We start from the raw sequence: 24,266 nt of genomic DNA on the forward strand, positions 1-24,266 counted from the left end.
GGGAAATTAGGCGAGTGTGTGAAATATTTTCCAATGTGGTGCTTCTGGGAGGATTTCACCTGAGGGATGAAGAGCTGGTTGGACGCTGGCTGGGAAGGGGGTCTTGAAGGTGCCTGGTAATCCCCAGGGTCCCTCCCCTCATTCCTTTTCCCTGACACTTTGGCAGAAGTGCTGGAGGGTCAGCCCTGGGTGATGGGGTTAAGAGAGCACCCAGCATAGCAATGTGTTTACAAAATAGCACACTGTCCCTGAAAACTGTGCCAGGGCTGCTGGTCTGTCCCCTGGCATGTCCTGTGTAGGGCTGCAGCTCGGGAGCCTTCGGCAGAGCCCTTCCCTGGGAGCCTCAGCCACAGCATCTCCTACCCCAGCATGTCCTTCCCTCTTAGCATCCAGTTTGTTACATAAAGCTGGAGCTTTTGGCTGCTTTAGGGAGCTGGAGCTCACCCTGCTCCTGCAAGCACTGCCTGGTGCCACCTCTGCTCCACACTGTGCCCTTGCGGGTGATGGCTCTGGGACGGCGCTGGCAGAGGGACCCCGGGGTGCAGGGATGCACAGGGGATGCTGCTCAGCAGCTGGATCCTGCCAGGTGCATCACCAGGACAGATCTGTGACCGACCTGGCTGCTGCTGGTTTGAACAGGATTTGGAGAATAGGAACAATTTGTTCCTAAGGGGCGCCCCCTGAACAATTCCTCAGCAGGGTCTGTGCCTCTGCCTTCCATGGGATCAGGCGTGTCTGCTCAGGCTGGGGCAGCCAAGCTCTGTCCTGTGCTCAGCCACACACCTGGTGTGTGCTTGGGACAAATCCCGGCTCCAGACAAACATCCTGTGGGTGTGTGACAGGGCCTCGTCTGCCACAGGAGTCCCTGGCCATGGCTCTGCTGTTGTGCTTGTTGATAATCTGACCCACTGCCCACCCTGGCGTGCCCCGGTGGTGGGAGGGGGCTCTCCAGCCTTCCCTCCCTTTGCCCTGGGCTGCTGCTGCTTCCCTGGGCGCCGCCTGGCTCCTGGTGCTGACTGAGGGGTGTTTGTTTGGAGACTCTGTGCTGGGGCGTGAGAGCTGCTGGTGGCTTTTTGGGGGGGTCCTTTGGTGAGAACTGGTGACGGAAACATCCCTCCCCTGCCTGCGGCAGCCTGGGGTGTTTGATCCTCCCACAGTGGTAGCAGGGAGCTCTTCAAAGCAGAGACAGCGAGGGCCAAATAATGCTTGATTTTATTCTTCATCTATTTTAAAACAGCCTTAATGCCCATGGCTGAGTTTGTGGCTCCCGGGGTGGCTGCTGGGTGCTCAGCCCCCCAGGCTGGGTGCTGTGGGAGGGTGCAGAGCGTGGGGGGCCGGGGTGGAGCGTGGGGACTGTGAGTCAGCACTGCCCGAGCAGATGGAGCTGCTGTGATAACGCTGCCGGGGCTGGGCGAGCGGAGCTGGGGGGTGCTGGGCTGTGCTGGGGGTGCTGGAGGGTGCTGGGGTGGTGCTGGGGCGGTGCTGGGCTGTGCTTGAGGGTGCTGAGGGGTGCTGGGCTGGGGGTGCTGGGGGGTGCTGGGCTGTGTTGGGGGGGTGCTGGGGGCTGCTGGGCTGTGCTGGGGGGTGCTGGGGAGTGCTGGGTGGTGCTGGGTTGTGCGGGGGGTGCTGGGGGTGCTGGGCTGTGCTGGGGGGTGCAGGCTTCAGCCCTTGCGGCCCCTCTGAACCCCCTCAGCTGCAGAGGTCTGGGGACACGCTGCTCTCATGGGGAGGCTTGGGACAATCCAAAGCCAAGGGAACCCCTGTCCTGTGTCAGGGTGGTGCTGAGCCTGTGTTGTGCAGTGGGAGGAAGGGGTTGAGATAACAAGACAAGTCTAGTTGGCCTCTCTCCTGTGCTGGAGGCAGGGGAGCAGCTTCAGCAGCCAGCTTCCCTGGATGTTTTCTGGCTTCCCACCATGCAGGAGCAGGAAATATGCTGGATAATGTTTGTCTGGATATGTTCACAGAATCCCAGAATGGTTTGGGTTGGAAGGGACTTCAAAGCTCATCCGGTGCCACCCCTGCCATGGGCAGGGACATTTCCACTATTCCAGGTTGCTCCAAGCCCTGTCCAGCCTGGCCTTGGGCACTTCCAGGGATCCAGGGGCAGCCACATCTTCTCTGGGCACTCTGTTGGTTGGGGGGCTCCTGTGTGTTGACCAGGTGGAAGTGAAGGTGCTGAAGGACACACTGTGCTGGGCTCCAGCCCTCCAGTGGCCACTGGTGCCCAGCAGTGTCCTGGTGACTGCCCAGCTGGGACAGAACCTAGTGTGCAACAGGAGAGAGGCCAGAGGTGGACAGAAAAGTGTCTTGAGATTGTCTGACCGCTCCATTTGCTCAGTGATGTGGACAGGAGGTGTGTTATGGCAGGAGCTGTTTGTGCCTGGGCTTAAAGTGCTGCCAGGGCACTTTATGGATTGGGAGGGATCTTTCAAACCATCTGGTTCAAGTTCATGCCATGGGTTCCTGTTCCTGGTCACCAGAAAAGTGCTGTGCTGGTGGTGTGGCCGCAGAGGGGACACGGTCAGTGGTTGGTATTGGAAACCCAGGGCTGTGCACAACAACACAATTGGAACTTTGAATAAATCCTCTGTAGGCAGCCTCACCTTACCAGGGCCCTGGCTAATTGATGCTTTCACTTGTAGTTAAATGGAGCTGTTCACGTTCCTGGGTGTTCAAGAAACCCTTCAAACATCACTTGGTGTATGGAGAACAAACCCTTCTAAGATGCTGCCAGCTCAAAATAAGCCTGAGGCAGCAGCAGGGAAGTCATTACTCTTCATATCGGACACAAAAAAAATGTTTCTGTTGTATTCATGATTATTTTTGTTTTCTGCACTTCCTGGAAAGCAAAGGGACCATGCAGTGTTCTGGTTTTTTTTTAGAAATGCAGAGGGGAGCAGGATTACAGCCTGTGCTCTCTAGCAGTGTATAAATGGCTCCCAGCCCTTGCTGCACAGTCACTCTGCATTCATGGTCTGCTCTTGATGGTGTTTTGTTCAAAGAGTTTAAATTGTTGACATTTGTGGGGCTGGTGTTGAACTCCAGCTCTTGGCTCACTGGTCACAAGCTTCTGGAGGGAAGGTGAGGGCTCTGGAAGGGAAAGAACACTTTGGAAGGGCTCCCTAATCCCCTCACCTTAGCGGGGTGTCCCTGTCCCCAGGCTGGAGCCACCTCTGGTTGTTCACTCTGGCTCTGGCCACCGCTGGGGCGTTTGTGGCACCAGTGCTGGGAGAACTGGGTGGGCACCAGCTGCAGGCAGAGCTGGAATTGGGACCCTTTGGGTGCTGAAAGACTCTTCACCAACCTGATGGTCCTGACCCTCCTCACCTGTTTGGGGGTGCGGGCAGTGTCCTCTGGGCAGTGCCACTTGGTCTCTGCTTTTGGAAATAAGATAGTGCTCAGAATATTAAAAATTAGGGGGGGAAGGGAGGGGATGCGAGGAAGAAAATGGGAGTGAAGTTCCCCTCTCTGTCTTGGAGATAAGCTACAAAATCCAGCTTTAACTGAGTTACATTATTAGCACTTTGCGGACGGGGTTTTTATCTGCCTTGAACAGGATTAGTACGCTGTGACAAAAAGGAATGGCTTCAAAGCAGGCGAGCAGGCATCTTCTGGGGCTTGGAGCTGCAAGAGCCAAAGCTGGGTTGGTGGTGGGTTATCTGTGCTGGGACTGCCCTCTCCTAATGCCTGACCTCTCGTCTGGGCAGCACTGATCCTGCCAGGATACCTTTCCATATTTCTCCCTCCTCTCAAGAGTCTGACCCAGAGTTTCAATTACAATATTAAATTACCAGGTCACCAGAGTCAAAGTAGGCTGCCAAGTTTTTAATGATCTTCTCTTTCTTCTCGTGTGGAGGTTTTTTTTTTTCCGAGCCTCCTTTCCATCTCTGCACTTTTAATTGAGACCATCTGTAATTTAACACATCGCCACAGCGCACGGCGAGTTGTGTAACTGGTGCAGGGTTTTAGGAGGACTCAGTGCTCATCCTCAGGGACTGCAGCAGCTTTCCACTGTCTTCCAGTGCCTCCGTAAGAAATCCAGAACTAATTGCCAAGACTGTTTAATCTGCTCCCTTGGGGCTTTGATTAATCACAGAGTACTTATTTTTCATCTCTCGCTGGTGGAGATGCTGAGGGTGTCGTTGGGGGGCTGGGGCTGGTCCTCAAGCTGGTGTGTGGGTGTTTGTGACTGGAGCTGGCTGCAGCCACCAGGGATGTCCTCAGGGATATCCCCAGGGACCCAGGCCCCAGCCCCTTGCAAAGGCACTGGGTCAGAGGGGGCTGCAGAGTGTCCTCAGTGCCTGTCCCCATCTGTCTAAGGTACACACCAAGGCTGTCCATCAGTTCTGCATCTCAGAAGCTTCTCCTCTGCCTGACCTTGGCCAGCACCTGGCTGTTCCTTCTCCAATGCCTGTGATCCCCAAATCATCAGTGTCCCTGCTTGCCTTGACCATGGTAGCCGCAGGTCTGGGGCTGTCCCCTGCAGCCCAGCATGTCCTTCTCACCGTGCCAACCTTCTCTCCACGTGGGAGCATGGGGCTCATAATCCAGGCTTTTAAGAAACAAGTTATAGGGGATTGTTAACATGGAAAGAACCAAATTCCAACTTGAAAAATTACCTGTTATTGTTGCTGCAGTGTGTGACCTGGCTGTAATTAAGGACTGGGGGAAGCACACTCCCCTCCCGTTGCTGCAGGACTCCTGTCAGGGCAGGAGTGTGGGAGCACTCGGCTGGAGCTTCCCTGCCCTGTGCGTGGGTCTGTGCAGGGACAAGGGTGCCTGCAGGGGAACAGTGCCCGCTTCCTTTCCCTGGCTTTGAGCTTCCCTGCTGTGTCCTGGGGCAGCAGGATTTGGGGAGTGGGTGAGTGGGGCAATGTGGTGTCTGCATGCCCTGCAACCACCCCCAAGCTGCAAAGAGTCCCTCTGAGAGTTCTCCAGGAGCTGCTGTTGGTCTCTCCATAGCTTGTTTTGTGGTGGGACTTGGCCGTGCACCTGCATGGTCCAGGGACAGGCACAGGGCAGGGAAGAGCTGTTCCCCCAGGGTGTCTTTGGATGTTGGGATGCTCTGCCCGCTGCTCCCAAGCAGCTTTTTGCAATTTGAAGAGAAAGCAGGAGCTGGACTTCTGCCATGTCCTGGGTGGAGAGACTCACCCTCTGCCGCATCTGAATGTGGCACAGGTTCCTGTGCCAGCAAGAGCCGCAAAATCTGGGCCAGCTGCATCACTTGTGCTGCTTCCTGGAGCAGCCCCTCTGCCCAGGCAGCCCTGTCCTAGAGCCTGGACGTGGCTCTAGGTGTGGCTCTGGCACATGCGGTGGGAGAATGAAGATCTCTCCCTGATCCAAGCGCTGCTGCTCTTATCGTCCCCGTCCCCACCCACTCCTCTTCCACTGCCGGGGATGATTGATGCTCCTCATCCCGCCTGGCTCCAGCACATTCATTGTCATGCAGGGGATGTTGTCAATTCATTATGGTATTTCATGGAAAACTGCAGGCGGTTTTGGGTGTTTTGTTCATGAAGTCCTTCTAAAAGCACGTGGCTGGGCTCAAAATACTCAACCCCTTTCAATGAAAAAAGAGGAATGTTAAAGATGTCCCTTTCAGAAGCACAGGCAGAGAGCAGCCTCCCTCCCCCTCCTCCCCAGCTGCTGGGGCTGGTTCTGCTGTTGGGCACTGTGGGGACTGGATTCACAGGAGTTTTGTTGACAAGGTCTTACCCAGGAGGCTGCAGGTGCCAGTTGTACCCAGCTCTGATAGCAGAATGCTGCTGCAGCTTGGCGTTGGATGGTGGCATTCCCTGGAAGCTGGGTTGGAACTGCGGGAGCCGGGGGCAGGTGTCTGACCCTGCATCTCTGGGGTCTCTCCACCCTCCAGACGCACAGGGAGCACCAAGGCTCCTGTTTCCCCTCCTGCAAAGCTCCATTTGCTTTGTATTCTTTGCATTTTCCCAAGCCCCCAAATCTCACAGGGAAATAGGAGCTCGTGAGCACTGCTCACGCTGCATGGAGACACAGCCTGCTGCTCCCCAGGGCTGTGCTGGGGGCTCTGAACCACAAGTGCCTTTCAGGGGCTGGCACTGCAGCATGAGGAGAAATCAGCTGCTCAAGTGATTCCCTGGGGGAGCTGTGGATGCTGCTGGGACTGTCTGGGGGCTGTGCTGGGGTCAGAGCCTGCAGGGGGATATGGGGATAACTGAGTGTGCTTTGAGCTGCCACTCTGCCAGCACATCCTGCCCCTCCCGAGGGCCTGGGGGTGTCCCCACTGGGGATGAGGGCACAGCCCTGTTGGCCCCTGAGCTGGTTCCCCCTGGCACAGCGGCGGCGGCCGCTCGGTCCCCGCGCTGCCCAGGGCCACACGGGGCTGAATTATTCAGCCTGAAAGTGAATCTCTGTTACAGCTCAGGATGGCAGAAATGCTGATGAAGTATTTAAATTCTGAGCTGATTTTCTTGCAGCCGGGACAGGCTCTCTAATGTAAAATTAATGTCTTTGTGTCTCTGGAAACAGCTCCAGCCCCATGTGGGGGCGTGGGGCAGCGGGTGCAGGCTGGGGAGACAGGGCCCTTCTGCAGCATCCTGGGGCTCTTGCTCAAGAGTTGAAGTCGCCCCTCTTCCCCTCCCAAAGAGCAAACAGGCAGAAGAGTGAGGGATCAGTTTTCCTGGACAACTGGGAGTTTTCCTTGTAGAGTCAATGGGACATGTGAGCAAAAAGCCTGGACCTGGGTTTTTGGGCAGATGAGGAGCCTAAATAAATGAGGATATTTCAGTCTGCCCTTTTCCTAACAGGGATTTGCACAGAACAGGATTCCTGCTCTTCAGGCATCTCATTCCTGTCACTGAGCTCCTCACTGGAAAGGCCTTGGGGGGGCCAGGAGGAGCTGGAACATCCTTGTCTCCCTTCAAAATGGGATATGGCATTGGCCAAGGGACTTGGGGAGGCCCTGATCCCCCACGTATTTGTGTCCATGCTCCATCAGTCTCCAGAAGCCAGCCTGGGATGAGGAGTGCTGGGCCTGTTGTGTAGGGTCTTGTGTGGTCCCTGCTCCAGGCACCGCTGCCAGAATCTCCCGGAGAGCAGAAGAGGCAGTGCCAATTGCTTTTGTGATGGCTGGAAGATTGTATAACTTAGAAAAGATACATCCTGCTGCTTTTGCTTCAGAAACTCCAGGAAATGCAGTTTTATCTTCCTGGAACTCGATGACACCTCTCTCAGCACTGGTTTGCCAGGCTAGGCCCCCTTGGGGCTGTGACGGAGGTTTCTGTGTCCCACTGGTGCAGGATTAACTGGGCTGGGGAAGAATCACTCCCTGGGATTGAAATCTCTGTAGCGCTGTTCAGGCAATCAGAGCCTTCTAGAGAAACGAGCTGGGGAGACCTCACAGAAGAGGAGCCTCCATTTCTCCCCCTTTACTGAAGGAAAATGTCTCTTCCTTTCTGTAAAACACCCAAACCAGGCAGCAATGCCTTTTCACCCTCCTTACCCCTGCACCCTCCTTCATCCTTCCCCTGAAGTCAGTGGCCTCTCCTCCTCTCCTGGTTCCCTTTGTCCTCTCCCTTAACCTCCCTGCTCATCCCGATGCCGGGATGCCGCTGTACTGGGGCTGTGTGCCCGGTGGGGCAAATCAGCAAAATTCCAGTGTCTTCCAGGGGACAGAAGTTTCTCCTTGTTCCTTGGGGTTGCTGTGCTGTGGTGGAGCAGATGCAGACCCAGGGAGGGAGGGCAGGGCCCTTGGTGTCCCTCCCTTTGTCCTGCAGCCAAGGAGCACCCAGCACACGAGCCTGGACCTGTGGTAGCCCCTCGACATCCCCGTCCCTGTTCCCGGTGCTGTCCAAAAATCCTTGTGGATCATGGTTGTTCTTAGTGTGTCTCTCTGGAGCTGACGCTGGGAAAACCACTGAAGTCTGAGGAGCTGAAAATTGTTGTGCTGTAAGAACCCCAGAAAGCTTTTAACCAAAGCTGGGGATTAAATCCAAAGAGCACAAATTTTAGCTCAGCTTCTCTCTCTGTGTGCTCTAAGTGATTAAAAGCTGTAAAGCGCTGTCAGAAATTCAGGACTTCCCCTCCTGGAGCCCTTCTTTCCCCTTATTTTATGATTACCATGCTTCACTGCCTCTGTTTGATGTCGTGAGTCTGATTTTTTACCATGGAATGGAAAGTCGTGGGCAACCCTGTCTGGGGCGTGTTTTGGTCCCTCACCGGGGCCAGGCTGGTACCTCTGACCCCAGGGGTTTGCCCAGCGTAGGTGGAGCAGCACAAAGCTCCTTTAAAAAGTCATTTTTTTGGTGTTATTCTGTTTTCTTCAGTTTTGCTAATCTGAATTCCAAGCTGTTTCCTAAAGCTGTTGTTCGTTGGGAAGTGGAGACGTTATCCAAATGAGAATATCCACAGGTTGGAAGGGAGCAGCTACACACGCTTGAAATAATCTTTGAGCTTCCCTGATACTGGAGCCATCTGCCAAAGCTCAGCTCTGTCAGCTCCCTGGGGATGGTTGAACTCCTCCCTGGCTTTGATTTTTAGATGAATCTTGCTTGAACCTTCTTCTGTCTCTGTTAACTCTCCATCTGTCTCCCTTGCTTGACATGCTGTATCCAAGACTGTTCCTGGTGTTTCCAGACCTCTCCCTGGCCTGACAGGGGAACAAAGGCTTCTCTTCAGTGGGAATGTGTGTTCTGGGAAGGGATGGACTCAGGAGGCATAAGAGGTGACAGCCCTGAATTATTCATTTCATGAAGGACTTGGAAAAATTGATTATTCCCTTCTTCAGAACATTGGGACAAGGAGTTCATGCAATGAAATTAGAGCAACAAATGGAGCTCAAGTGGAAGGCAAGGCTGCTCCGTGGACTGCCAGGCAGGGTTCATTCCTGCAGGAAGCCATTTGTCACGGTGCTGGGCTCTGGAGAGGGCTGGATACCTTCCTGCAGCTAAGGATGTTCCGTGTGGGAGATGAGGCTAATCCGATCCCATGTGCCAGGCTGGGAGTGAGCAGGGGCACGGGAGCATTTGTCACCCTGAGCCAGCCTCACTCTTCCATGTGCCAGAGATGCCACAGGTTTGTGCTCTCCCTTGGCTCTCCAGGATGGGCTCAGCAGTCTCAGGTGTTTGCCAATAAAACACTGACCTGAGACTTTCCTGGGATTTCATATTCCTGGGAATACCTTTGCTTGTGTTGGGCTGGCTCCCAGGGTAGCCTGGTGCCAGTGTAAAGATCTTAAAGCTTTGATAAAGGGCTTTTCCTGGGCAGAAACTCTGGCCTAGGAAGGATTTTGTATTCGGAGAGCAAATCTTTGGACATTGTCGTATCTTTGGGCAAAGTGCCCGAGCGTGTGAGGGGAGAGGGAGCATGTGAGGTGAGGGATGGCAGGGAAACGCTTCTGAGCTTGTTCACATGGTGTAAACAGGAGAGGAGGGAATATCCTGCAGGAGCAAGGAGCATGTGCAGGGCTGGGCTGGGAATGGTGCTCCCGGGATCAGCAGCTGTCAGAGCCGCTGCCGAGGACTCGCTGCAGCTTCTGCTGTTGCAGGAATTTGCAGCGTCGTTCCAAACCATGCAGGCAGCCAACTGCTCCTGGCCTCACGCTGCTGCTTAAAGCTGGAATTCTGCAGCCTGTCCTGCTGCCTCCAGGGGAACACCCTGAACCTTCGGCAGCTGGAGCTGGGGATGCTCTGCTGAGCTGCCCCACGGGTCCCTTCCCCAGGATAGCCCTTCCCGTGCTGGAGCTGCAGCCAGATGTGTGCTCTGCAACCTTCAAACGCCTGGAACACATTTTGTGGTTTTTCTGATTGGCAGCTTCTGGAATCAGTAGGCAATCAGCAGGGAAACTGCTTTATGGTTTTTCTGGAGGGTTTTTGAGCAGTGGTTTAAGCCAAAACGCCTTTCTGTGTGTGTGTGTGTATGTATATATTTAAGCAATACTGTGTTAGCATTTTCTAGCATTTTCTCTCTTTTTCATCCTCCACAATAAGACTGTTTCCTAGGGTTTGAGAATGCCCTGTTGCTGGTGTGGTTTCTTAGCTCTCAAACCCAACCTTCCAGGAGCTCTTTCTTCCCAGGACTGTGTCAGGATCCCAGGGAATAGAGGTGTGTGACCTTGCCCTGATGTTTTAGTGCAAATCTTTTCAGACCTCAGGCATTGTGCTGGGGCTGCTGTAAAAAATGTGCATTCCAGCAAATCTCTTAAGGCTGTGGAGAGTTGCTGAGCTCAGGGCTCTGCCTCTTACCTTCCATAGGGTTTGTATCCTTCACTTCTCCCAGGACAGGGACGTCTCCCAAGCCCCCTGTAATGGAGCGGGCTCTGAAGGAGAGTTTAGGGCCAGGAAACACGCCTGCATTATGCAGTAAGGAATGGGAAAGGTTAATCTTTCATTCTTGTTGTGTACAAATGACTTGGGATGTTTGTAGCTCACCAGTGGGATTTGATAACTTTATTATCCAAATAATAAGATTTACAAATTAACTGTCTAATTAGCAACCTGGGAAAGCTGCTGCTCGTGCTGGGGTTTCTGAACTGACAAAGACATGGGCTTAAACTGCTGGAGTGTGATGACAGCAGGAGGGCACGGCAGTGGAAAGATCTATGCAGCCTCCTCATATCCATTGGGCAGGTCGCGTTTAGGAGCTGAGACAGGATTGCTGACATGAGATCCTGCTCCTGATTCATTCTCTTGGCCCTGTTTTCCTTTTGCGTAGATGGAGCACTCACCTAAGCATATGGGAAGTGTTCCAGTGGATCCTTCTGAGGCTTGTGGAGCTTCCTTTGAAGTAGTAGATGCAAAGCCCCCACCACTGCCGTGGGCAGAGAGCTCAGGTTTGCCTTGGATGTGTAGGGGAGTGTTCTGCTGGCCCATCTTCCAATGGATTATCCTTACCATAGATTAGAATCACAGAATCCTGGAATGATTTGAGTGGGAAGGGACCTTAAAGCTCATCCAGTCCCACCTCTGCCACAGGCAGGGACACCTTCCACTATCCCAGGTTGTTCCAAGCCTTGCCCAACTTGGCCTTGGACACTTCCAGGGATGGCCTTTAAGGTCCCTTCCAACCCAAACCATTCCATGATAAGTTCTGCTCTGTGGGACTCTGGTTTCCTCTGTGGAGCTGGAATGGTCCCAGCTCCATTGGGAAGCTCCCTCGACAGCCCAGCCTCTGGCAGCAGCGCCCACCCTCTGCCAGTACCTGTGCTCGGGGTGTCATGGAGCTTACTGAGTTTGTACACACACTTCAGGAGAAATCCCTGCTAATAGAGTTCTAATTTCTTCTTTCCTGCTTCCCAGATGCTTCTGTCTCCATATACAAATGACAGAAATGGTGAGCAATGCTTTCAAGAAAATGTTTGTTTGTTTGACTCAGAAAAGCAAGTGAGAGGTCCTGCAAGGAGAGAGTTCTTGGCAGCTGTTCTGTCTCTAAAACCTTCTGGGTTTGTTTTTTTTCACAATGGAAAATGTGAAAAGAAAAACAAATTTACAGCTGGATGTAGCAGGGCACAAAGAGGGGATTGTGAGGATCATGGCCAATGTCACTTGCCTTTTCCTTGTTCCTTAGGAGAAGTCCCATATTGCTGCAACTGGAACCTGCTCCATTCTTGCACAGCTCAGTTTGATCCCTGTGCTCTGTCTCCAAACCTCAGTCCCTGCTCCTCATCTTTCACAGGCTTTCATTCAGCGTAGCTACAGCTCTTGGGAAAAGGATGTGGTAGATGGGAGAGCCCTGAGGCAGAGCAGAGTGTGGTGCCCAGGCTTCCCTCAGAATCAGAACTTGTTCCATTTGCTCCATTCCTGCCTGGGCTCCCTTTGGGCCCCTTGGAGGTGAGGTCTCATCCTGTGGGACGGGTCATGGGATGGGTGCTTGGAGCTGAGCATCTCTGGAACGTAGTGTGGATGCAGAGCATGGGTGGACCCAGGCCAGACCTGGCACCCAGGAGGTGACAGAGGTGACATGGGCTGCGAGGTGGTGCCACTGTTCCCCAGACCTGGGGAGCCCCAGCAGTGCTGCCACCTCCAGCTGCAGGGTCAGAGGGGCTGAGACCCTTGGAGGAGGATCTGGCCCATCAATTGAAGTTATCAACAGTGACAAATGATTCTTTAAGATCTGTCACTGAAGGTGAGGTGCTTATTTGGCATTTGGGGAAAAAATCAGCCTTGAAATACAGTGCTTTGTCTGCACAAACTGCAGAAATAGTGCTGGCAACTTCAGACTGGCATGTGCTGAAAGGGTTTGGTGGTTTAGGGGATGGGGGTTTAGCTCTGGATACTTCTGCCTGGAAGTCTGGGCAGTGGCATGTCGGGATTGATTTCCCTGTGTCATTCCCAGAAGGGCAATGCTGTCATTGACGTGTGTGAGGGGAGGAAGACGTGCGTGTCTTCTGGTCTGGCAAACGGAGGCTGGGGAGATGCTGAAGAAAAGCAGAGCTGTGGGAGGAAAATTGCCCACCTGTTCCCTTCAGTACAATCTTCCATTTTTGGCCACATGCACTTTTCAGCTCAGATACCCGCGAACGCCAGATTCTCCCTCTTTTTATTCCCGGCGGTGACCTCAGAGCGTGTGCCGCGAGTGACAATGAGCTCAGAGGAACAGAAGTGTTCCCAGCCCTCCTCTGACGTTCACTCAACACTTTGTTCTGCTGAGTTTTACCAAAATGCCTGATCTGGTTGGGGATGTTCCATAAGGTTTAAAAATCTGCCACAGGTTTGCTTAAAAAAACCTCCTGGGACTGCTCAGAAATCCAACATAACCGTGGTTTGTTTTGTTAACTCTTGGCTCTCGTGGTGCCAATCCTGTGCCATGCCGCTGACCCTGTCCCTGTGTTCTCTTTGCAGTTTGCTGCTTTGTGGTGCACAAGCGGTGCCATGAGTTCGTCACCTTCTCCTGCCCTGGTGCCGACAAGGGCCCTGCCTCGGATGTAAGTACAGCCCTGGGCACAGCGGGGCCGGGGGCTCACTGGGCTTCACAGCACTTGGAGAAGATGCTCCTCCAGCTTCCTTTGCTGAGGGCACGCCTGGGTTGTTGTTTCACAGGCATCTCTAATTTATGGGATGGTTTAGGTAGGAAAAGACACTATGATTGAGTCTAAGATCACCATTCCCCAGCACTTCCAAGGTCACTGCTACCCCACATCCCCACGTGCCACACCCACATGGCTTTTAAATCCCTTCAGGGATGGGGATTCCATAGTTCTGGGGACTCTCATACATTTCTGTGATACCTAAAACACTCAAACTACCCAATAACTTGTGCTCAGCAGATCAGAGGGAATATGTGGGGAGGCAGAGGTTTCCCTTTGGGGCTGAGCCTGCAGCCTTGCCCCAATGTCCTTCTATCCCTTGTGCCAGAAAACCACCCAAACACTTGCTGGCTAAGTCCCCATCCTTATTTCCCCGAGGATTTTCTTTCCTGGTGGATCCCCTGGCTTGGGGGCAGCAGAGCTGGGCTCCCCAGCCCGGCTCTGCCAGCGCCATTCAGGTCCGTCTGGCAGGTTCTGTGTTTTACCGTGGAAACTGGCTAATTTGGGGAACTGCTGGGAGAGAGGAGCTCAAATTGGGGAAACGACAGAGCACCACAACTCTCACCCTTAAAAATAGAAGTGGTGGGAGCAGGCGGCGTAACAGGCTGCGGAAGGTGGAGGCTAAACACGCATTGTTGGTCGCCCTCCCAAAATGGGGCTGTGCCCTGTGACGGGGAGAGAGGGTGCTTGGGGGGGTGAGGCTCTCAGGGGGCATCAGCAGTTGGCGAGGTTTGTTCTGGGCTCGGGTGGTGGCTGTCCCCCACTCCTGAGCTGTGGTGTCTGTGCAGCCTCCACAGGGCGGCTTCGGCACCGACGGCTCTTCCTCCACCCCCGGTGCAGCAAACCCAGGAGGAGGTGGCAGGGTGGCACTGCTGTCACCCACAGGACAGAAGCTCCTGAGGGCTTCCTGTGCCGGGGACAAGCAGGGACTGCCAGGGGAGGCGTGGGCAGGAGCTGCTGCCTGCCTGGAGAGAGGCTTGCCTGGGATACTGGGAGCATCCCTCTTCCATCTCCGGTGCCTGTGGCACTACCGGGATCTGTGCAGGGGAGCAGTGGTGTCTGTGTGTGTGTGCACAGCACTGTCCCAGTGCCCTGGCCCGGAGCGGGTCACTGGAGGGGATGGAGCTGCAGGAGAGGGATGTGATTGATGGCTTTGAACTCCTCAGCTTCCGACATGTCTCTGCCCTTCTCCCGGGCAGTTTCACCCCCTGCTGCCGCCGCTGCTGAAACAGGGCAAGGAGAGCTGAGAAGGCACGAAAAGATGAGGGAATGGTGGTGGGGGTGTGATCCGTTCCCTGAGGGTCGAGCCTGGCCACCCAGGCAGTGCAGGTGTCCGTGTCCCTCTGTGGGATGTGGCCGAGCTCTGTCCCCGCGTGTGCCGCGCTCCCTCCGTGGAAAGCCGGCGGTGCCGGGGGTTTTACAGCCCTTTGCTGTGACATGATGTGGCACTGCGAGGTTCCCTCTGGCCGTGTGACTGCAGCTCTGACACTCACACTTTGTTCTCTGTCATCTCAAACACGCGCAGTCAGAGGCAGCGGGGCCCCGGCGCGTCGCACGCTGTGACCCGCTTCGGGCTGTGGGAGGTGAATGTCACCCACCCGGATCCACCTGCTTTGATAGGCATTGAGCTCCTTGAGCGTGCCGAGGTGGAATCTCGCTTGTAAGGCTTTAGGTGCAGTGCGAGGGGGAAGGAGCTGGTGGCTGAGCAGAGCCCCAGCTCCCGCCCCAGCTGAGCGGGTGCCGGCGAGGGGACCCCGGCCCACGGCTGTGGGTGGCCCTGGGAGCGGCCGGGTGGGTGCCTGGGGAGGCAGAAATGCTGAAATCCCTTCACCTTGCTCGAGGCAGATGAGGCTTGGCAGCGGGCAGGGCCGGGATGCAGCTGCCTGCCCGTGCTGGCACTGCCACAGCCCCGCGCAGCTCCTGGATGGCAGCGGGTGGCTGCAGGTGCTGGGGGACGCTCCACCTGTCCCCGCAGAGCTTTGGCTGAGGGAACACACACAGGACGTTTTGCCTTCCCTCCCACCAGACCTGCCCGAGCTGTGGCACACGAGGACAGCGAGGGGCCCTCGGGCAGCCAGGTCCCAGCTGGTCTCTGCGGCAGCTCTGGGTGACTGTGGGCAGCCTCTGCCTGGGAAGGGAAGGGTCTAAATAAAATTGTCACAAATTTAACAGACCCCACTCGATACCAGGGCTGGTGTAAAGGCCCTTGGTCACATTCCCTGTCACTCACTGTTATCCCTGGGGGAGCATCAGCAGCGTGGCACAGGCAGCAGACAGGTAACAGCTGCCCAGCACTGTCAATTAATCTTTTAATACTTAACTTCTGGAAATGAAGAGGGAATGTAGTTCTTGGGACTAAAGCAGGGAGAAAATGGCCCTTTTATAGCGCTTTTTTTTTCCTTCCTTTTTTTTTTTCTTTTTTTTCCTTTCTTTTTTTTCTTTTTTTTTTCTCTCTAGCAAAGGGCATCAGAGCCCCTCTGGTCTCTCCCCTGCTCCTCTGACATGGGGGTGTCGCTGGGGAATGCAGGCAGGGCAAGCTTCCCTCCTATTGCACTCTTACAGCAGCATAATTATAATATATCATATTTATAATTATATAATCATATAATCCTTAAGGAGCTTTGAATCAGGAGAGGAAGAGCTCCTTCAACATACAGTAATGCCTTATTGGCTTCAGGAATGAGCTGGGGACAGGGGCTTTGCTTTGAATGATGGAAAGCTGGAGTTTCCCTCTGCTCCATGGTTGCTGATAACCATGGTGTGAATCCAGAGCCACCTGCACTGGTGGCAGATCTGGTGGCATCAGCCTGTGCTGGTTACAGGGATGTGTTTTTGCAGTTGGTGCAGCAAGCTGGGAACTCTTCCACAAATACGAATCTCCAGTGAATCCTGCAGAAAGAAGGAGTTTAATTTATTGCATGTGTCAAACCTCACAGTGGGTTCATCCTTACAATGGGCCAGTGGTTCTGCTGAGCTGGAGAGGGAAGGGAGCTGTGCAGGGAGCTCAGCAGTGCAGGGATGCTGCAGCCTGGGCTGGGGCTTTGATGCCAGCTGGGATCCCAGAGCTGCTTTTTCCTGTGGCCTAGACCTGGAGCCCAGGGAAAAAAAATCTGTTAAAAGAAAAATATCTTCTAACTTAGCTCCTTGATCTCTGTGTCTTCATAATGCTGGAGAATTGGGGAGAAAATCAGTTTGCATCTGTACAGTGCTTATGGTCTATCTGAATGTTTACATTTTAACAACTGGGTAATTCTGATTACTGAACTAAAACTCTTCAGCTGGAAGTTCAGGGTGTGCTGAAGTGCTGTAGGGGATGGAGGTTGGTGCGTGCAGAGACAACCCGAGGGGAGCTGGTGTTGCACGCTTGGGGAGCAGAGCAGAATCCCTGGAGACCAGTGAAATGTCAGAGTCTCTGTCACTGTTGAGTGCTCCCACTTTGGGGTGTTTCTGTTTGATCTGGTTGTGTTTGAACCTCCTTGAGGAGGGTGAGAGTGTGGCTGTGTGTTTAACCTTGCCAAGCCTTCTGCACAGGAGCCTTCCATCTGGGAGAGAGGACAATTACACATGATAGTGTCTCCAAGCAGGAAAAAATGAAAGATTAATTGCTTCTTGCAGCAGGGAATGAAGGTGTAGCTGGAACCGCTGGTGCTGCAGACACAGAGCTGTGTTTGTGCTACCCTGGTCTGCAGGCATGGCAGAACTTTGGATCCACATTGATGTCCTGTCTGCCTGGGGTCTGTCCCAGCATTCCTGAAGGGAGAACTGGTGAGGTACTCTGTAGGGGCTGGCAGCCCAAACCCCCCTCCCTGTCCATTTCTGCTGTTCCCCATTCCCAGCTCTGGCACTCCTGGCTCTCCTGTTGGCAGGAGGCAAAGCTGGTGTGACCACTGGGCTGGAGTGTGTGACCCACAGCCAGTGTCTGTCTGACCCACAACAAGGTCTCCAGGACCCAGAGTCAGCCTGTGTAATGTATTCCAGTTGGCAAACCTAATTATAGCTGGAGCTATTAGTAGAATGCATAATTATTTAAATTGTAGACAAAATAATCATTAAAATGACCTTCTTTGCATGATCCTGTTAAAGGTCATCTAATCAGGATGTGTTAATAAATATCAGAGTTGCTCTGGGAAGGTAACGGGCCAGTGTAGCTACATTTCAATTTTGCATGTAATTTGTCCCCCTTAGTGCTTGGGGAGAGGATTTCAGGAAGAATTTCTTCATGGAAAGGCCTCCATGCTGTGCCCCAGGCCCCCTCTCGCCGAGGTGCTGCCTCTGAGCACAGGACCCCGATCCCTCCTCACAGCTCCTGCTCTTCTGGGCTGCCCTGGCCGGTGCTTTGGCAAATCTTCACAACCTTCCTGCAACTTGCTGCTTTCTGTTGTCCTGCTAATTAACTTCTCCAGCACTCGTGCTGTGCCATCTGCCCCTGGAGCGAGGGCACCTGCTCGCTGCTCCGCCGGCAGCCACTGACAGTTCCCGTGGGATGAAGATGTCTCTGCCTTGCTCCCTCCCAGCACCTTCTGGTGCTTCCCCGGCCCCGCCGGAGCCCGGCTCTTTCTCCTGCCAGGCTGCCATGGCTTCAGCCTTGTGATTGAGCAGCTTTTCTCTCCTTGTCTCAGGAGTGGGAGGGGGTATCTGGTGACCCCAGCTCAGATGCAGCTGCTGGCTGAAGGAGGGGCTGGAGCAGCTGGATGAGTCCGTGCCCTTCCCATGGCTCTGCAGTCCCAGGGCTGGAGCTGAGCTGGGTTTGTCCCTCACTGGGAAGGTGATGAGGTGGGTGGTGCAGCCTGTGCCCACCCGGGTGGCACCAGTGGAGAGCCTGTAGGAGGGAGGTGTTTTGGAGGTCTCTGTGCTGTTCCAGCACCTGGAGGCTGCAGGGAAGGTGCTGTGGGAGCCCCCCTCTCCTGGAGGTGCAATAGAATGACTCTCAAAGCATGTGTGAGTTACCAAACGTGTCTGAAGGATGTTGAGATGCAAATGCTGCTCTGGGAGAGCAGCTGAGCTTGGCTTTTTTCTGCTGCTCAGAAAAAGAGAATGTTTTATTTGGTGTTGGCAGCAGCAGCCAGAGAAGAACAACTGTCATCCATATCCCTCTGCAGTTGTCTGACGAGAGGATGAGATCTTTTGTCAATAAAAATGTATTTACTTGCTGGGAGCTGCCAGGGGCAGGCTGTGTTTGACACGGGAGCAGCCCCAGCGCGGTGCCCGTGGCCGTGTCTGCTGCTGGTCCTTCCCCAGGAGCTGCCTCCTCCTGCTGCCTCCATCCCGCTGCCCGCACAGCCCCTGTGCCCTTGGGCCCTGTGCTCTGGGAGCTTGTCTGGGGCTGGAACGCTGTAACCAGTTCTGGTGTCACTCACTGGTGCAGCAATGTCAAAGTGCCTTCAGAGTGTGACAGGCTTGGGTAGGCTGCTGAGGAGAGAGTGGCAGAAAAGATGCTGCAGAATCAGGGAATCACAGACTGGATTCAGTTGGCAGGGACTGGAAAGGCCACCAAGTTCCAACCCCTGCTTAAGCCCCAAACAGGACCTGTGTTGCTCTCGTGTGTAACCTCCTCTGAGTGCTGTCTGTGTGATTTATTGTGGCTCTTCTCATTGACACAAACACCCATCACTCTCACTCCCTTGTTCCTGAACTTCCTTGTGTGGTTTTTGCTGGGACATGGAGCTGTTTCTCACCAAAGGTGTTTTCCCAGCCCTGTGCAGGCCGGTGGGGAGATGCAGGAGGTGCATGGCCAGGGCAGCAGCTCCCAGGCAGGACTGGTCCCTGTCTCTGGTGGATGCCGTTGTCTCCAGTTCATCTTCCCCTCTCCCACATCCCGCTGTCTGTAAGAACCACTTGGCACAGTGGCAGGATGCCACCTGGAGCAGTCACACTGCCACCCCTGACCCAGCCTCTTGCAATCCATGCTTTCCCTGGAAGGGATGATGGTCCACTTCTGTCTGCTGTGACTTGTTCCCTGCATACCAAGGGGATTTTCCACACGGGAAATGTGGGACTCAAATGCAAGATTTTGGGTGTATGTCCCTGCCAGGGTTTGTTGAGTGCAGGCAGTAAGCTGTGGCTGTGTTGTATTTGCTGTTATGCTGTTTAAATCACTATGAAATTCACTTTAAAATGGTGTCTTCACATGAACTGTGCTAATTCTTCTTCAGAGAGATAATTTAAAGCTTTCTTTGCAATGAGACAGGGAAAGCAGCAGCCTCTAATCTCGAAACAAAGCTCTGTGTTCTGTCAAATGCAGCAAATGTCAGTGCAGAGGTTTCAAACACCCTTGGCTGTCGGTGTGGGTCTAGCTGCCCCTTCCCAAGGCTCTGCTGCAGGAGATTTGGAGTTCCAGTGCTCTGGGAGGCTGGTGGCAGGGACACCTTCCACTATCCCAGGGTGCTCCAAGCCTCATCCAGCCTGGCCTTCGACACTCCCAGGGATCCAGGGGCAGCCACAGCTTCTCTGGGCACCCTGTGCCAGGGCCTCCCCACCCTCACAGGGAGGAACTCTTTTCTTATTTACACAAGGAAACAGGAGAAACTTCAAATGCAGTTATTCAGGGTCAGGGATGGGATTCGTGTCAGACCAGTAACCTGTTGTCGAACTGGGGAGCAGAAGCCAGGTGGGCTCTGCCACCTTTACTGGATCAGTGCCTCCTGCTCAAAGCCACAGCAGCTGCTCGCCTTCCCTGGCTCCCACCCCAGTCCCCGCTCCAGGCGTGCGTCCCTCAGTGCAGAGGTTGTTGGCTTTGTGGCAGCACTGGCTGGGAAGGGAAGGGCAGAGCCTCGCCATGTACTGGCTCTCCTCATGGCATTTTCCAGCTCTGCTCCAAAGAAAGCTGTTCCTGCCCCGTTCTTCAGGCTGGCTCAGCGCTGGTGGGGGAGGAGAAGAGGTTTTTCTTTTATTGGCAAACTTCTTTTAAACCATTCTTGTTTTAAGTCTCAGCATCTGCATACGCAGTGTTCTCGTCAGTCCTGTCTCCGTGGTACAAAAATAGTCTCTTTGTACAGCGACTTCAGCCTTGCTCAAAAATGATCCCCAGAACTGCCAGTTTCTGGCTCTTTCTAAGGCTTTGGTCAAGGTGACACGAGCCACTCTCCACCAGAGCCCAGCAGCTGTTCTCTGCAGGCCTGCCTGCTCCATCACCCTCCCAGCCTTTGGGCTTTGCCCCTCTGGGTACGGGTCTCTCTGGAGCAGGGGGTGGGAGCAGAAGGTGAATCCCCATTCTGGGCAGGGGGTGCTGGTTTGGGGAACCCAGCCTGTTTTGCCACTTTGCTTTTCCAGCTCTGGCTTCTCGAACTCTGGGTTCCAGTGGGAATTCAACATCCTTCGCATGAAGTGGGAATTGTCTCCTTTTGCATAAAGCTTGTGGTTTTTATGAATGACTGAAGCTTTCACTTGCCTAAACAGGAATATCTGTTTCTGGAAGGGAGCGCAGCAGCGGAGCGCTCGGGGGCGATCCCTCTCGTGTCACGCGCTGGCACGTGGCTTCTCCCAGAGCTGCCCCGCATCCCCCTGCCCTTGTCTCGCTGCTGAGGGAAGCTGGTGGTGGCTGATGCAGGGGGATACGGTGCCCAGGGGCTCTGCAGGATGCAGGACTGGGCAGCCAGAGACCTCCTCTCTCCCAGGACACTGGCAAGGGAATCAGGATCACAGCATGGTTTGGGTTGGAAGGAACCTTCCAGACCACCTCAAGGTTGAGCCCAGGCTGCCTCTTGGCTGCCTGCGCCAAGTTTCATGGGGAGAAACTCCCCCCACCTCCTGTTCTAGCCTAAAATCCAGGCTTAATTTCTCTGCTGTCTTACAAATGTTTGAGGAATGCAAAAGGCTTTCAGATGTACAGAGTCAGGGACAGAACTGGCTGCTTGTCCAGAGGACAGGTTAATTGTGACCCCTTATCCCCTCAACCTTCCTTGTGCCATTGCTGGCAGAGGAGCTGCTAGCTGGAGCCACGCTAGGAGCTGTGTCTGGAAGCCGTTTCCTTGAGGTAAAATGTGAGATATTTCCAGTTTCAGTGCCTTGGCTGAAGCCTGTATCAATCCCTGGCACTGCACAGACCAAGTTAAAGGAAGCTCTGTTGGTTTTCCCCCTCCCGGGTGCCGTTGGGGTTATCTGTGGTACTGAGCAATAAAGCAGAATGTTGGTGATTAATGCAGCTGAAAGCTCCAATGCAACAGTGCTGGGAAATTAATTTCAGGGGGATGGAATGTATTGGCAGCGATGTTATAGCTCGCTTCTGATTCCAGTCTTTATTTATTTACTCTGCTCGGAGTGCCCTGAAAAGGTGTCTTTGCTAATGCCCGGGCAGCTTTCCAGGCCATTAAAAAGCTGCTCAGCTCAAATGACGGAGCCGGGAGCTGAGCCTCATCCCTAACCCTTAAACAATTAACCTGAGATGAAATCAAGCTGCTCCGTGCCGGAACCTTCCCTCTTTCCTGTGCTGCTCCCAGGGGTGTGGAGCCCCAGCAGCCTCCTCTGCACAGCCCCACTGCTCCAGGCTCTCCCGAGCTCCCAGAACTGTCCTCTCCTGCATGGAAGATACCAAGAAGTGCCAAACCCTTGCTCTGCCACAGTGCTTTGTTCCAGTGCTTGGTTCTATCTCCGTGTTGAGTTGTTTCTTCTGTAAGTTTTCACTGGCACAGGTTGCCCAGAGAAGCTGTGGCTGCCCCTGGATCCCTGGAAGTGCCCAAGGCCAGGCCGGACAGGGCTTGGAGCACCCTGGGATAGTGGAAGGTGTCCCTGCCCATGGCAGGGGATGGAACTGGACAGGCTTTAAGGTCTCTCCCAACCCAGACCATTCTGGGATTCCATGATTTGGGTTTGTTTGGCTCTAACTCCTGCTGACCCTTGCTGGAGCCCAGGAGTTTGCCTGGTGCCTGCACAAGGGATAAAGGGATAAACTGGGCTCTCCTGGGTCTGCATCCTCTGCTGCTGGGCAAAAATCTGCCCTTGCTTTTAAGGAAGCTCAAAATATTAAAGTATCCCCTAAGCAGCTTGAATGCCTGGGAGTGTGAGGGGAGGGCTGGCACCAGAGCACAGAGATGTTTCCTGGGCAGGCTTAATATAGATGGAATCATGGGTTTTTCCTGCTCTGCATGGAAGTTGGGCAGTGTCCAGCCCTTCTGTTGGTTCATACCTACCAATTTCACCTGGTGTTTTCCATGCTAAGACTGAGTTATTGAAAAACAGTAAATCCCCAGCCAAGCCAGTGCATTGCTTGTTCATTGTTATGGCAACACATATGAAGAGGAATAAAGCTGGATCCTGGAGGTTGCTGGAAAAGGTCCCCACAAGTCGGTGGCAGTTGACTGAAGTCCATTAGCAGCACCTCCGGAGCCAGCTGGTACTTGGAATGGGAAGAGCAGGGGTGCCTTGCCAACACTGGATGGAAGTTTATAATCTTTGTCCTTTATTTCCCTCCCAGGATCCCCGGAGCAAACACAAATTTAAAATCCACACGTACTCCAGCCCCACCTTCTGTGACCACTGCGGGTCGTTGCTGTACGGGCTCATTCACCAGGGGATGAAATGTGACAGTAAGTGACTGACGGGATGGGGGCTCTGGCTGCAGCACCGGGGCTCACGCACCCCATGGGGGGCTCTGGCACCCCAAATCCTGGGCTGTAGCTAAGAGCCTGTGCCCTCTGCCCCCGGAGTGGAGCTGCAGGGCTCTGAGTGCCCGAGGGGCACAAGTGGACACCTTCTCACCCAGTGTGGGGAGCCCCAGGGCTGCTCCAGGGAGGGAGGAGGGAAAGGTGTTGGGATGGAGGGGGGAACCTCCCTGCATCCCTCTGCAGCAGCATCCCCCCACATCCCTTTCCACAGCACCCCCACAGCCCCCACTGCAGCAGCACCCCCCCAAACACCCTCTCCAGAAGCACCCCCATAGCAGCATCCCCTGCAGCATCCTTGCAGTACCCGCCCTCCACATCCTCCTCTGCATCCCCCCTCGTCCCCCCGCAGCATCCTTGCAGCATCGCCCCTCCGCACGCCCGTTCTCCAGCGCTGGCTCCGAGTGACACCCTGTGGCCGTGGCCGCGCGGTGCCGCCGCCTCTCCCGGCTCTCGGCACTGCCAGCGGGGGAATTGCTGCGCAGGGAGGAGAAAACGGGGGGTGGAAGCAGAGGGAAAGGACGGAATCAGTAATTTTCCAAGTTAATCCTGTATGTTCCTATTTAAGGGGACTGGGACATGCAGCATGTGCCGGCGCTGGCGGCGGGAGCAGCAAGCTTGGCTGCTCCTTGCTCAGGGATAGGGAAGTTTGGCTGTCGTGGGAACAGCATATTCCTTAGAACCTGGGGCATCTTGCCAAGGGGAAGTGAACTGCTTTAAAATGTAAATACATATATATGTATCTTTATATATAGATAGATCTTTATACCTCTCTGTGTGTATACAGATACACAGGTAATTTCTAATGCCCCTGTTTGGCTCCTAGTGGATCCAGCTGAGTACTTGGCATTGCATCCAGGGGGTGAGGGAAGAGAAGTTTAATGAGTCAGCAGAACTCAAGTAGTTTAACAAGGGCCCAGAGCCCTGGGGTCTCTCAGGCAGGACCCAGAGCTGCTGGCGGTGGGTCCCTGTGCCCAGGCTCTGCGGAGTCTCCAGCTGCCTTTGAAGGTCCATTTGCTGCGTGTTTATCCCAGAGTCCCTCACAACATCCCAGTTTAAAAGGAGGACAGGTTGTCCCCGTCCCCTCCTCACAGCCCTGGCAGAGGTGACAGGGTGTTGAGTGTCCCTTTCTGTCCCCCAGCCTGTATGATGAACGTGCACAAGCGCTGCGTGATGAACGTGCCCAGCCTGTGCGGGACGGACCACACGGAGCGCCGGGGCCGGATCTACATCCGGGCGGACATCGACAAGGACGTGCTCACCGTTGTAGGTACGTGCATGACAGGGGCTGCCCAGGGCGTGCAGTGGCTGCTGTCAGTGCCCAGGAGCACTGGCAAGGGGGACAAGGCTTTGAGCCTTCTCCGGGCACACTCCAGCCCTCTGGCAAAGCCTGGCTGGGGCTCCAGGGCTCCATGTATTGCTGGCACTTCCAGTCACGGACTTTTCAAAGGGCTTTTTGAATGATGTAAAATTTCACCGTCTGCAGGACCCTGGGAAGGGTGTGGTTTGTGGCAGGGAACAGGATTTTCCCATCTCTAGAGGCTTTTGCCACCTGGATTTTGAGTTCCCAGAAAATAATGCTTCCCCCATGACTATAAGCACCTCACAAAACATTAAGCCATGTTCTTGTGAAGCCTCTTGTCCCCAGTATGGGGACACCAGACCAAGATGTG

General features: G+C 54.4%; 1 protein-coding gene across 1 annotated transcript in view; it reads left to right on the plus strand.

The window, feature by feature from the left end:
• PRKCB (protein kinase C beta) overlaps nt 1-24,266 on the plus strand; it is a gene marked incomplete at both ends in the record, with an annotated part of 89,547 nt that overhangs the window by 28,363 nt on the left and 36,918 nt on the right. The window contains 3 exons of the mRNA XM_082291855.1: nt 12,813-12,895; nt 22,407-22,518; nt 23,735-23,863. Coding sequence (XP_082147981.1) covers nt 12,813-12,895; nt 22,407-22,518; nt 23,735-23,863 — 324 coding nt within the window. The remainder of the gene's footprint in view (nt 1-12,812; nt 12,896-22,406; nt 22,519-23,734; nt 23,864-24,266) is intronic.

The sequence above is a fragment of the Coloeus monedula genome, assembly GCF_965178545.1.
Source record: "Coloeus monedula genome assembly, chromosome: 16".
In the NCBI taxonomy this organism is placed as follows: domain Eukaryota; kingdom Metazoa; phylum Chordata; class Aves; order Passeriformes; family Corvidae; genus Coloeus; species Coloeus monedula.